The 14,063-nt window shown below is 38.8% G+C and overlaps 1 protein-coding gene across 1 annotated transcript; it reads right to left on the bottom strand.

The window, feature by feature from the left end:
* Positions 1-1,904: 1,904 nt before the first annotated feature.
* Positions 1,905-5,663, bottom strand: ccn1l1 (cellular communication network factor 1, like 1). Its single transcript, XM_081365458.1, has 5 exons — positions 5,452-5,663; positions 4,654-4,867; positions 3,694-4,044; positions 3,356-3,558; positions 1,905-3,058 (listed from the first exon to the last, which is right to left on the bottom strand). The coding sequence occupies exons 1-5, from the start codon at positions 5,557-5,559 to the stop codon at positions 2,747-2,749; spliced, it is 1,188 nt and encodes a 395-aa protein (XP_081221584.1). The 5' UTR covers positions 5,560-5,663; the 3' UTR covers positions 1,905-2,746.
* Positions 5,664-14,063: the final 8,400 nt, after the last annotated feature.

The raw sequence follows: 14,063 nt of genomic DNA, 5'->3' as shown, positions 1-14,063 counted from the left end.
CTAGAACTAGAAGCAGCAGCAAAAAGAAAAGAACAGAAAACAAAATTAGTAAGTTTGGACAATGATTATTTTCACACTGTAAAATTAGAATACACTTAATTAAGCTCTCTACTTTTGTATTTGCTTGAGCATTTCTCCACATATTTCTGAGCAAAATGTGAAACACTGATATCATTTATCCTGTTAGTACCATAAGAACACAATTAATTAAATTTGAGGGGTCAAAGATGGGTCATAGAAGGATCTACCGGCTCTATTCTGATGTAAGGCAATGTTATTTGCTTAAAAAAGGAGCAGTAGTGCGATTCTATTCAAATCCAGGCTCTGCATACAAAGACTTTAAAGCAAGCAGCTCTTAGACACACACACTCTGCCTTGGGGATCACCTGAGCAGACTGGTCTTTGATGAGACACTGTGGAGTCCCTTGCTACTCTTACAAAGGTAAATGTATCCACCCCTCCTTCCCCCCAACCCCCTGGTACCAATCTCCCTGGTGTCCCCATTGTTTCATAGAAACTCAACACTTTGCATGAGATAGAGAAAGGAAATAGACCAACAGAAGCCCAAGAAAGATGAACAGAGCACAGCAGTGTGGGTGAGAAAATATCTAAGCCAAGGAGGGAAAGAGATAAAGAGGATGACAGGACGAGAGAAAAAAAAAGAATACATTTGGAAAATCAGAGGACACTGGGGCACCAGTTGTCATTGTGGAAATTCCTTTGATGCTCCTATGCTTAGAATATATTTGAATGGATATCTAGATAAAAAAAAAATAAAAAGAAAGAAAGAAAACTAAATATACTCACATGAATATGCTGCAATTTAAAACATAAGATTTGATTTTGGCATCTTCTACAGTAAAAATGGGTTAGATTATGAAATTAGACAAGAAGGTTAAATGTTGTAATGGTCAGTATCTTGAATTGTTCTTAAATTCCATATCATGCCCATTCATAAGTCAAACCCATCAGATACAAATATTCATGTTCCACTGGAATGGTGAAGAATAATTTGTTATACACAACAGTATCATATTGTACCATTCAAACTCGATTCTAATTCACACAATAAAATGGAGCTTTAGCCATGTTTTATGCAAAGCAAGGTTATAGGAGTTTCCACTGTAATAAATGTTGTTGTTTCTAATTCTGAGGTGTCATTTAACCAATAGAGGGCGCTAATGTGCACATTTAACCTGGAACTATTGAATATAGATAGAATTATGAAACATCTGTATTTATCTATCTCCCCCATTTTATTTATTTGCGTTATTTAAATGAAATCACTTGCAGAAACTTTTTAAATAGCACTTTCTTTTTTGTTGAAAAAAGAGCACTTAAGTCTGGATTTAACTACACAAAGCATACCTTTGGAAGACTGTGCACTCAATCACATTTAATACAGTTGTTGTGTCACACAACACACGGACAAAACATATGCTGACTAATCAAAGAGTGACAAATGTTCAGTGTGTGTGGCTCAAATGTTCTGTACTGTGAGATTGTTCAGTCATCGCATATTTCATCCTGCACATTCTCAACACATTTAGACATTTCCTGTTCACTCGTCATGGCGTGCTGAAAGTCTCAGCTGTCTGTGTGTGTGTGTGTGTGTGTGTGTGTGTGAGAGAGAGAGAGAGAGAGAGAGAGAGAGAGAGAGAGAGAGAGAGAGAGAGAGAGAGAGAGAGAGAAAGAGAGAGAGAGAAACTGAGGGAGAGAAATATAATAGTGGCAACCCAAAAGTCCTTTATAAATATGATCTGGCCGGTGCTTTCCTATGATGATTAAATAACACCAAAACAGCATAATTATTATTGCATTATTATTATTGCCCAGTGTGTGCTCTAATCTATTCTTATTCACTGTAATTTTTTCAATGTTTGCCATACACAAAGCCAAAACATAAGTTGTAATACATTTTATTTTACAAAATGAAACTACTAAAATATGCATAAAATGTCTTTGCTCCATATTTGTTATTTGCCATTCACCTCAAAAAATTGAAGTTTGAATATGACACTTCAGAAATGAAGTCTGTTAAATATTATAAAATAAAAACAAACATTTTAGATATGTACAGTGGTACTGAAACATATTTACACTATATACAGTAAAAAAAAAATGGGATTTTAATATTAAATGATAGAGTAAAATGGTAATTTGAATGTGTGTGTGGGGAGGGGGAATCCTGGTCAAGCCTACATTATGGGGATAAAATGTCCCCACAAAGATGGCGTCCTTGTGGGGAGGAATCTTTTCCTCATGTTTCCTCCCCATGAGGAAAACAGCTAATAAATCATATTAAGTGATGTTTTTTTTTTTTATGTAAAAATGCAGATCATTTCCTTTGATGCGTAGGTTTAGGGTTAGTGCAAGGGGATCGAATATGCAGTTTGTATAGTATAAAATCATATATGGAAAGTCACCATGAAACATGGAAACGTGTGTGGGTGTGTGGGTGTGTGTGTGTGTGTGTGTGTGTGTGTGTGTGTGTGTGTGTGTGTGTGTGTGTGTGTGTGTGTGTGTGTGTGTGTGTGTGTGTAACAAGCTTTACAGTCATAATTTACCTCTTACTTACATATAATGGCCACATATCCCCTGTATATAAACAGGGGATAATAAAACAGCAATCTTATATATAAGTTATATACATATTATTGATATATTGAGAATATTGTTGGATGCTGAGCTAAATGTTTCCATAGAAATGTGAGAAAATGCTTTTGAACTTGTTCTTGAGTTAATGTCAGTGTGTGTATGTGTGAATGTCGTTTGGCAGATTGAGGAACTCTGTTTGTGATGACAGGCCTTCTCGGCCGTTTCTTTGACTGCAGCTGCAGCGCTGTATCCACATGACGTTGCGGGTAAAGTCGTCTCGTTCTGGCTCAGGACAGTGAAAGTGTAGACGGACCGTACGCGTCACAGAGGGAACACAGAAGCGACCATCAGAGCAGGATCCACATGTACGTGGCCGGTAACGGCGAGCAGTGAAGCATCCTGCAAATTCGATCTGCATGGGTTTCTGTGGTCGTGTGGTCCTCTGACACTTCTTTCCTTTCTGAGTAAAGGAAAAAAGAGGAAGAGAGAGAAGACATTTAGATATGGCTGTAATGCAAATCTACTTCAATAACAGAGCAGAATCAAAATATAACATTTTTTATTAGTAGTAGTAAAATTAAAATAATATAAAATTATAAGAATATAAGCAGATGTATATATATATATGTATTTTTTTATCATATTATATTGTTTAAATTTCATATTATTTATTACTTAGTAGTTCCAGATCCTTTTTTACTATTATATATTATATTATTTATGTCATTTTGCAGATCCGACTACAGCCGCCACTTACCTTCTGTGATGGTGGAAGGTTGATGCCACACTCTCGTATCTGACAGAGCCTAGTTTCGCTGACGAGCCGACATTCAGGATTACTATTGGTTACACGGCTGGACACGCCTATTCCACAGGTGGTTGAGCACGGGGACCAATCAGTGACCTGCAGTAAGCAGGTGGATGGAAGGATGGCATGGGACTTAGAGGATGAAATCCACTCTAAAAAAAAAAGCGACAGAGGGTAAAATATAAATATGTTGATAACCATGAATAATAACCAGTGCTTATAACCATTTTCACCCCTGTTGTTTATGTCATTTGTTTTTTATCAGTTTATAACTGTTATTCATCTACCTTGATAAGGGGCTCCTGCACTACTGTCCCAAGAAGTAGATGGAGCTACTACAAGTAACTCATTGCCTGTGAGGTAAGTGTGCTTTTGTGGATGTGCATCAGGCAACGGATCCACTTCAGCAATGCGGTTGTCATCATCACACACCCACTCCTGGCAGCAGCGGCCAGGCAGTTTGGTGAGGCGGCGGCGGGAACAGGGCCAGTCGGGTAGAGAAATGCGGTGTGGGCACAGTGGGATGCAGCCGACTACTCCATCAACACACGTGCACTGATGCTCGCAAGTTGGCTGAAAGTCCTCGCCGTGCTGATAGACCCGTCCATCCAGCTCACATGGGCGACCTTGAGCCTCAGCTAGATGTCAGAAATAACAATAATATTGCTTGATTAACATGACAATGATGAGTGAGTGCCATATTCCTCTTTAATAAATTTTCCTGTTTATTATTATACAATAATGGATTCATAAATCATCTAAAACCAGCCTGAATGCTGTTTCTCCCAGCCTGTCTGGTTTTAGAGGGGTTTATGGGTAATTTTCAGCTTGGCCAGGCTAGGGGACCGGTTTAAACCAGCTAAGACCAGTAAACCAGTTTAGGCTCTTTTAAGATTTTTTTCTTTCAGTACATTGTTAAAAAAACAAAACAAAAAAAAAAAACATTTTTTAAATTCAAAATCTAAATATTAAATATTACTATATAGTATTTATTAATATTTTGAATTTGAGTATTTTATAGTAATATTTTTATTAGTATTTTTTATTTGTTTTTTAGCTTTTATTTATTTCAGTTTTTGTTTTAGTAATTTAAGTACATCAGCTTAAACATATTTAATTCAGTTGTGTGTTTTTTTTACCTGTACTTTTTTCATCTAACTTTTCATTTTCTTTAAGCTTTGTTTCAAATAGTCAAAAAACATAGTTACCAATCACAACACTGTCTAAAATTTCCTTGTTCCTCTTACCTCTACACAAGCCTTTGTCGGGGTCTCCTTGGGCCCCTAGGTGGCAGCGCAGTCCTTTGATGTGGTCGCAGGGCTCAGTAGGGCTGCAGTCTTGGTTAAACTGCCTGGCACAGACCCGACAGCACCCACATGGGTCAAGAACCGAACTGATACCAGCAGGACACGAGGGGGGCGATGAGGGACAAGAGCATTTCAGTGGACAGACACCCTGCACCTAAGAAAGCACAGAGGGAAACAAGAACAGATTTTAGAAAACACTAGCTTTTATGAGATGATTTCCCCTCTTCCATTCCATAAATCAAGAGATAATAAGTTGCTTTCACTTAAGAATTTAAGAAAGAATGCTATAGTTATGCAATGAAGCAGATGGTTTATTGCAGTATCTTCTTTAACCACCACAAAGTTATTACAAATTCATGCAGCCTCTATATTAGACCACAATAATACTGGCTTTGTGAGCAAAAACCTGACGCAAATCAGGCAAAAAAAAAAAAGTGACTTTCAGTGCCCTGTAACTCCCTATACTAAAATGCTTAAGAAACAGAACGCTTTTATCCGCAACCGAAAGCTGACATTGTGATTAAGCAATTTTTATAGAGCAAAGTGCAAATTAATAAAGGATTAAATGTCTTTTTAAAAATAAAAAAAATATCTGGAAAAGCAGTAACACTTATTTTTTAATGCACTCTTAAAGGTAAAGTCATAATTATATTATTAAAGGCAACCTTGATGTCAGATAGTGAGCATATAATGGTACACTCTCAGGTTCAAACCATCAAACAGAGCACAAAAACTCACCTCCACAGCGGCCCATGACAGCAGCACCAGTGTGAAAAAATGTCCTTGCCTTAGTATGCTCCTTAGAAGTGACATGGTTTTATCCAAAATGTTTGCGTTCCTCTGCATCTGTCAGTTCAAAAAGAATTTAGTTGGTTGTCAATCTGCACTCACCCCTTAAAGTCTGTTTAAGAATTGCTAAATGTATAAAACTGTAAAGCTCTGCTCCACTCGATTCCCTTAGTGACTGCCACTTTTATAGACAGCTTGGCACAGCCCCCTCTGACATCACTCACTCACACACACACACACACACACACACACACAGAAAGAGAGAGAGACTGCCAGGCCAATTTAGACATACACACAAAAAGATATGCATCTGAAATGTTTTGGTGCATATTGCCTTTATTAATGGTTAGAATGAAATTTTTAGGTGCTTCTATATCTTCTTTTACCATTTCTATACTTTTGGCAAATAAAAACTGCACTCTTAGAAAAGTTTCTACATAGTAAACATACTAGGAAAAAAATTAAATAACCTTTTAAACATGAAAGTATCATTTAAAGGATTAGTTCACTTCAAAATGAAAATTCTGTCATCATTTCCTCACCCTCAAGTTGTTTCAAACCTGTATGAATTTCTTTTTTCTGCTGAAGACTGTCGGTAACCAAACAGTTGCTGGGCCCCATTGACTTCCATAGTATTTTTTTTCCTACTATGGAAGTCAATGGAGTACATCTACTGTCTGGTTACCGACAGTCTTCAAAATATCTTCCTTTGTGTTCAGCAGAAGAAAGACATTCATACAGGTTTGACACAACTTGAGGGTGAGTAAATGATGACAGAATTTTCATTTTGAAGTGAACTATTCCTTATAGAACCTTTTTAGGCATAAAGGGTTTTTTAAAATTGAGTCTAGGATTCTGTATAGAACCCATTGAACTTTTTCTCTAAAAGTGTAGAGGTGGAGAAACTACAAAAAAATATTGAAAGGTGTTTGTGTCTGATTTCAGGAACTAATGGGCTGTTATGAAATACAGGAAAGGTAGTCTAGTACATTTTGGTTAGAGGAGAATCCAGTAAGACACACACACACACACACTGCAATCCCTCTCACCTCCCCTGCAAACAGCACAGACAGTATGTCAGACGGCACTTGCTCTCACCGCAGTGGCGGCGAGACATCACACACACATGGCACATAGCTGCCTGCCCGCTCAGTGACGTACTGCATCCACTCACAAAATCTGAGTAAGAGAGGAAAATCATCTGAGTAGGCGGTGTGGAAATTTCACTGTGTGGAGCTTTTCATTCATTTCTTTTGAGGAGAAGAGAGCAGCTGGAATGACATTCCCATGATGATGCACTGATGTGACATCTACTGGGTCAGAGGTGAAGTCTGATGGAGATTAGTCACTGCGTATGCAGCATACGGATGTAATGACTGATAATAGAGCCATACCACATGAATTTAAACAAGTGCAATGAGACACTGAACAGGTGAATCTTAGTTAGGACACATAATGTAAGGACATATTTGTGGCACCATGATGCAAATGCTCGAACTTTATACGCAATTAATTATGAGACCAACAAATGGTTAGAAAACCATATTAAAATTAATATTGGTCACATCCAATCTTGAGGGCTTTTGAGATTTCCTACATAATAGTTCTGTGGTAGATGGCATGAATAAATTTAATAAATCCATGGCACATGCTCTTCTCTTAAAGGGATAGCTCACTCAAAAATGGGGTTTTGGACCCCATTTAGGCTACTTTTATTGTATTGACAGTTCAGACACTTCAAAATATCTTCTTTTGTGTTTCTCAGAGGAAAGAAAGTCAAATAAGTTTGGAATGATGTGAATGTGAGTCAATTATGATTTTCATTTTTAGGTGATCTATCCCTTTAGCTGTTCTTTGGTGGAAATGACATTTTAAATTATCCCTTTAATATTTTTAGATTTGTCTCATTCTCTGGTCCAATGCAAGTCAATAATACAGTGCTTTACTCAAATTAACGTGAGAATAAGTAAGTTCACATACAGACATAAAAATATATTTACAAAGAGTGCAAATACACTCTTAAAGGTCCCGTATTATGCCCCTTTTCACAAGATGTAAAATAAGTCTCTGATGTCCCCAGAGTGTGTATGTGAAGTTTCAGCTCAAAATACCCAACAGGTCATTTTTTACAGCATGTTTAAATTGTAATTTTTTGGGGCTCAGAAAAACGCGCTGTTTTAGTGTGTGCCCTTTAAATGCAAATAAGCTGCTGCTGGACGACCCAGGGGGCGGAGCTTCATGAGCTCTCTCTCAGGACAATTTCATCTCATGGAATGATGATAACATCAGAAACTCTCAGTAACGGTGTTCAGTTCGAGTCGGACAATAATGCCTACAGTCAGAGTGCTGTATGGAGATGAAACAGGTATAGTTTAGTAGTTTAATTACGGTTATTATAACGTATTTGTCATCTGCTTGTATGTATCCATTATTTATTAATAGCCTACAAGTCTGCTGTCTGAATGATGATCAAACATATACTGATGAGTTTAATAAAGTTTATTGTACATCACACAAAAGATGAAGCGTCAGTTTTACTTCAGAAAATCACCGTAAGAGCTGAGTAAACACAGTAAGTTATTAGAAGTGCGCAAGTACATAAACGAATTTTGGTAGAGTTGAGGGAGCATTCCTGTGGGCGGAGGTTAGTCAAAAAACTGTTCTACTGACGTCATTAAAGAAGGAAGTAGAGGGATGTAGTCCAAACGGGCCGTTCATGTAGTCAACTTCTGTTAAGATAAAATATCTCGCTTGGCATTGAACTTTGAGCTTTATAATTTTACAGATATTATTTATACTCTAACAACAACATTACACACTAAACTAAAGTTTGAAACATGGGATCACGAAGAACGGGACCTTTAAAAATAAAACGTACAATGGTTCCATGGAGAACCTTTAACATACCTTTCCATTGCACAAAAGGTTCTTTATGGAAAAAGGTTCTTTAGATTATTAAAATGTTCTTCACACTTTATGCTACATTCACTCTGTCAATTATTGGGATTGACCACCGCATTTACTTACAGGTGTGTGTGTGAGTCTCGAAATGTCCCGTTCAGCAACTTAAAGCAGCGTCTCGATGTCTGTACGAACGTAGGCCTACTGTAGATTCAAGCCTGTATTCTCTTACCAGAAGATGGCGACGTCCATGCAACTGAAAAGTCTTTTTGAGGACTTCTTGCGTCAAATCTTCATTAGGTCGACAGAAGCTTAAATGTAAACACGCACTAGAACACAAAACTGACGGGAGCCAATCCGGTGGAGAACAGTGACTGGATCTAGAACTTTGGTTCTTATGGCATCGGTGCAAAAAAATTAAATAATTAAAACCCTTTTTCTGGAATTAACTGGATTGTACGGAGCCCCCCTAGTCCCACTTTGTCAAAAAAATTAATTATAACTATCTCGTGGCCTCAAGATACTATCTCGTGGCCTCAAGATAGTAACTCATGGCCTCAAGATAGTAACTCATGGCCTCAAGATACTATCTCGTGGCCTCAAGATAGTAACTCATGGCCTCAAGATAGTATCTCGTGGCCTCAAGATAGCAACTCATGGCCTCAAGATAGTATCTCGTGGCCTCAAGATAGTAACTCGTGGCCTCAAGATACTATCTAGTTGCCTCAAGATAGTATCTCGTGGCCTCAAGATCAAGATCTTGAGGCCACGAGAAAGTATCTTGAGGCCACGAGTTACTATCTTGAGGCCACGAGATAGTATCTTGAGGCCACGAGTTAATATCTTGAGGCCACGAGATAGTTATAATAAATTTTTTGGACAAAGTGGGACTAGGGGGGCTCCGTAGGATTGTAAGCATACTTCAGACAAAACAAATGAGACCTCAATTACCGGTGCACAATCACCCAACTGGGAACTAATATAGCCAACACATCAGATATTGGGTTTCTGATAGGCCTACAATACCACAGAATACCTTAATTCACCCTACACTCCCAATGAAAAAAATTAAAATAAAGATAAAAACGTAAATTTCTGTGTGCTGACCTTCTGCCAAGCAATGTCAGGAACATCTGTATTGCTTTGCCATGGAAGCAGTCAAGTATCAGCAGCTCTGCACATTAGCGAGAGAAGCATGTCAAAACTGCTCAGTGGGAAATCAGTGTGTATATATCTGTCTGCCTGCCTGGGGACAGAATTATAAAAGTCTTGCCTAAAAATAGATGTAAAAAGCAAAAGAGATTGAACTAACTAATAAACTAATACCATGGTAACACTTTGAGTTGCCACACACTGCAAAACAATGGAAACTTCATCTGCTGAAATCAAAACAATCTCAAAACAGTATAAATCACAAATCATTGGGGGGAAAATCCATCTAAAGACAAGCTTTTACACAAGCTTTTACAATGTGGAAAAATAAGTGCGATCTCAAGAAATGTCCAGGTCACATTTCAACCAAAGCCAAAACATAAAGTACTGATATTTTGCATGAAGAAAACATAATCTTCTCTTAGGAACCTTAGATAACTTTTTTGCATTGTGGCATTGGCAAATTACATTTTACTCCCCAATTCTCATTACTATAATGCATCTGGCATTGTATTTCTCAATATTTTTGTTGATGATGCTTATCATACAGTCATAAGAATGACTGCAAAAATACTGTAAATAATTGTTTTAAAAATTTAAATAAATTAATCAATTCAGTACAATCCTTTTTTATGTTACAGCAAGACCTATTGCCAATACACATGAGAATAGGAGTAAAATGAGCTGAGGTAAAATGATGACATTAATGCAAACAATCTTAAGGGTCCTAATAGTAGACTTTTTTTCTCTTTTAAATAAATATAAAATGTGACCTTGATACCTATGAGATTGTTAAATTGAACATGAAATTTCTATTTAGTAAGTGACTAAGAGTTGCAGCTGGTAAGTGTGTGAGAGAGAATCTGCTGGGAACCGGAATGTATTTGTGCCCCTAATGCTGTTTAGCTTTGCTGTTTAATGCAGCATCGTCTTTAAAAGCTACATTCTTGGAAATAATTCCCTATACGCACGCACACACCCGAGATGGAAAAAGCTAAACCACAAATGCCAATATTAACTCCCCAAATATGTATCTTTCTCCTCTATACATCCGTTTTTCAACACAAACTTGCCTTGTATCAATAACACCTCTTTTATGATATTGTTCAGAGGGCAGCTGAAATATGCCACTTTCAGGCCAACATAATCAAACAGATGTTTCACCCCTTGATGAGTCAAAAAAACTGAAGAGGTTCAAAATACTGGCATGAAATACCAGGCATGGTGAGAAACACTGCTAGCAGATACCAAGGATACCTCAGGGTTATTCATGGGACGGTTTGCAGGATTTGACGATTCACGAAGTATGCACAGCGCTCATAAATCACACGGGGGGAAATCGTAGACTGGTGGATATAAATAATTTTTGCAGTTGAGATTTTGCAAGGGTTACAGTAGCTATGTTAGGTCTAGAACGAGTAGACTCAACAGGAACTCAAACAACCCTTTGTGTTTGCATACGTGTATGTGTTTGTGTGTGCACATTCTTGTCTGGATATTTGGAGATTCCTTCAATTTCCACTTGCAGCACTCAGAGTGTGAAGGTCAGTTTATCGAGTGTTTGTATGTCTGAGCATGTGCACATACACGAGATTCAGTGTGTATGTGTGGTAACCTGCTTGTGATGGATAGAGAAGTTCAGGTTCCGTCTGACCCTACACTGGCTGGTCTGTATTCAGTGCCGGGCGCTCTCTGACAGGCTAATGCATCATCACAGAGCTGCCTCTGTTTGTTTGCCTCTGATGAGCCCTGTGCCCAATGTGTACAGAGCATCCCCACTTTTTCCACTGCCAGTGCTGTGCAAAAAGACATCTCTCATATGACGTCTGTTCAGAATGCTTCATTTCATTTCAAAACTGCCACATTGATCACAACATTTCTGAGCCAAGGTACATTTCTGGGGTCAAGCTGCCTTGAGTAGTCTATGAAAGCATAAAGGATTAGTTAAATAAGCACTGATGACTAAATAAGTTGGATAATATGCCGTTAGTTTTTCATTATTGCTAAATATATTACAGTAATATCATTATCAAAGTCCTCTGAGGTAATTTTCACTGAGACACTAGAGGGCAGAAGTTGCATTTGGAAAAAATGAATAAACGCAAGGTTGCGATGTAATAAAAGAGACTCCTTCGTCGCCGCTGGTTCCACCCAGCTCCAAGTCTCCTTTGTCACGCTGGTCTTGCCCAGCTCCCCCATCTCCACTTTGGGCCTCTGAGCCCTGTACTCTACCTCTGCCTTCCGACTCTTTGGCTCCCCCCATGGCTCTACGCTCCCTCGGCTCCACCGTGGTCTGTCATGCCTCAGGCTTCACTGGGCTCCCACGTCTTGGTCAGGCGTCACCCTGATTGCACCACGGACTTCCGGCTACGCCTTGTCCCTCCACCCCTTTGGTCCCACCGGGCTCCTCCCCACAGTTTTCCTCAGTCTCAGCCGAGCCCACGCCTCCACCTCGTCCTGCGAGCCTGCAGTTCCCCCTTGGCCCTCCAGTCCAGCAGTGTCACCTGGGGTGTTCATCTCCTCAGCTCTGCCTGGGTCTCCACCTCTCCTGGCTCCACCTCTGTCGGTCGGATTACTGGCTCCACCCTGGCTTCTCCCTCCATCGGTTGCGCTGTCTTCCTTCATCCTAATGATTTAGCTCAGGGTCACTCTCTGGCTCCTCCCTCTGTCATCTCCTCCATGGCTTTGTCCTCTCTGTGGTGTTTTCCTCTGTCAGGCCCCACACCTAAACCTCCACCCTCCGTCCACTGTTGAACTCTCTGTTACAGTGTGAGGATGTGCCTTCCAGGAGGGGGGAGTTGTCATTTTGTTCTTGTGCGTCTGTTTCTTGTATTTCCTTTCAGTTTAGTCCCTGATTACTCCCTAGTTATTTGTATGGTAACTGATTAGTTTCACCTGTGTCTTGTCTAGTTTCCTTTGTTTGCCCTGTGTATATAAAGCCCTGTGTTTCAGCTACTCCTTGTCAGTTATCGTTTGTTCATGTGTGGAATATGATCTCCTAAGCTCCTGTTATTTACTCTCCAGCGATCTCCTGGATATTTTGTTTATTTAAATGAATACTGTTTTTGTTTTTCTACTCCTGAGCCTTCTTTGTGCACTTTGGTTACCACACCGTCTTACAGCGCATTGTATGTTCGTCTTCTTGAAGAAGAAGAATAAAAAATCTTGCTGTATTTTTTTGTAGTTAATAAATAGAAGGTACTACACTGTCATCTTGCTCTGAACAAAGTGACTAGAATCAAGGCTGCTTGAATGCAGCGATGCCATGGATAAAATCAGACTGCTAATTGGCGTGACTGACCAATCAGAATCAAGTATTCCAGAAAGCTTTTTAATACCAAGAAAAATAGTGCATATGTTTGAAAGCTTTCATGTGGAGAGATATTTGTTTCATAAGATGTCAGTGTTTCATAAGATGTCTGTGTGTCAGCTGGATTGAATATGTTTTAACTTACAGCATGGAGCTTCTTGTCCCTTGCATTGCAGCATGTGGCCCCTTAACCTCCTAAATAGGTCAGAAGTTCAAACAGGTGAAGGTGGTGTTCTCCACAGGTGTGTTTCAATGAGGTTCATTCAGACATTCACTTCTCATCACTCACGTGAGCCTGTTATTCATTCAGTTTGAGTTCCTTCACTCTTTCAAAATCGAAGTGTTGACAGCCGTAGGGCGAGCAGAACCACCCTCCTCCACTCATACACTGCCCAAACCTTCAACAACACAACTGTCCTCTGTGAAAGACAAGATCTCCAGGTGTGCAGTAGATATGAGGTGTAACTGATGCATGGGTGAAGATGAGGTCTCTGCTTGAGGGAGGATTAGAGGCAAGGTTTAGGTAACTGTTGATGGCAACTCTCAGGCAATGTTTTGGTTCTGCTATTGGAAGCTAAAATATGTTGTTATGACAGCACAAAACTCAGACTGCAAAAAAATGTATCTGTGAAAAAAAAAAACGTAAGATTTTGCTTAAAGATTATATTATATACTTGTGCTTTTAGCAGTCAGCCATGATTACTTTTTTTTTATTAGGCCACTGATAAATGCTGTTAATTTCTTTGTGTAAAACGTAAATGAGGAAAAATGACTTGCTTAAGGAGTGTACCTTGCATAGCATACCCACAAAAATATCAGAAAGCAATACAAATGGAGGTTATCACAGTTGGATTAAAACTTGTCTACAGACTTTCAAGCATGCAGTTGTGTCCTTTATTCTTTTATGCTATTTACAGTTTGTAAGGTATGCAAAAAGTCCAATTGTAATCATGAAAAGATTGTTTCCACTCTTTCCAAGATTGTTGAAAACACTGGAAAAGTTTTCCCAAATGGAAAAGTTAGGGTGCATAAAAGAATACAGATTTTGTAATATAATAAAAACGCAAATGGTTATGATCTTTTTAAGGTCACCAGTTTTCATGTATTTTCATTGATTACAGACTCAATGAAAGCAATTGCTTTGGTCAAGAGAAATGTTTTGTACTGTGTTCTTTGTCAAATAAAGAACAGATAAAAC

Source organism: Scardinius erythrophthalmus, assembly GCF_964197995.2.
Source record: "Scardinius erythrophthalmus genome assembly, chromosome: 5".
In the NCBI taxonomy this organism is placed as follows: Eukaryota; Metazoa; Chordata; class Actinopteri; order Cypriniformes; family Leuciscidae; genus Scardinius; species Scardinius erythrophthalmus.
Note: the sequence above shows the minus strand (reverse complement) of the source record. Positions and strands in the feature narration are given on the sequence as shown.

Bases quoted from the DNA above. Each gene is read 5' to 3' on its own strand.
- ccn1l1 (XM_081365458.1), bottom strand. From the start codon at position 5,559: ATGCAGAGGAACGCAAACATTTTGGATAAAACCATGTCACTTCTAAGG. The intron at 4,045-4,653 runs GTAAGAGGAACA...TCTGACATCTAG, and splicing joins CGACAAAGGCTTGTGTAGAG to CTGAGGCTCAAGGTCGCCCA. The intron at 3,059-3,355 runs GTAAGTGGCGGC...TCCTTTACTCAG, and splicing joins ACCTTCCACCATCACAGAAG to AAAGGAAAGAAGTGTCAGAG.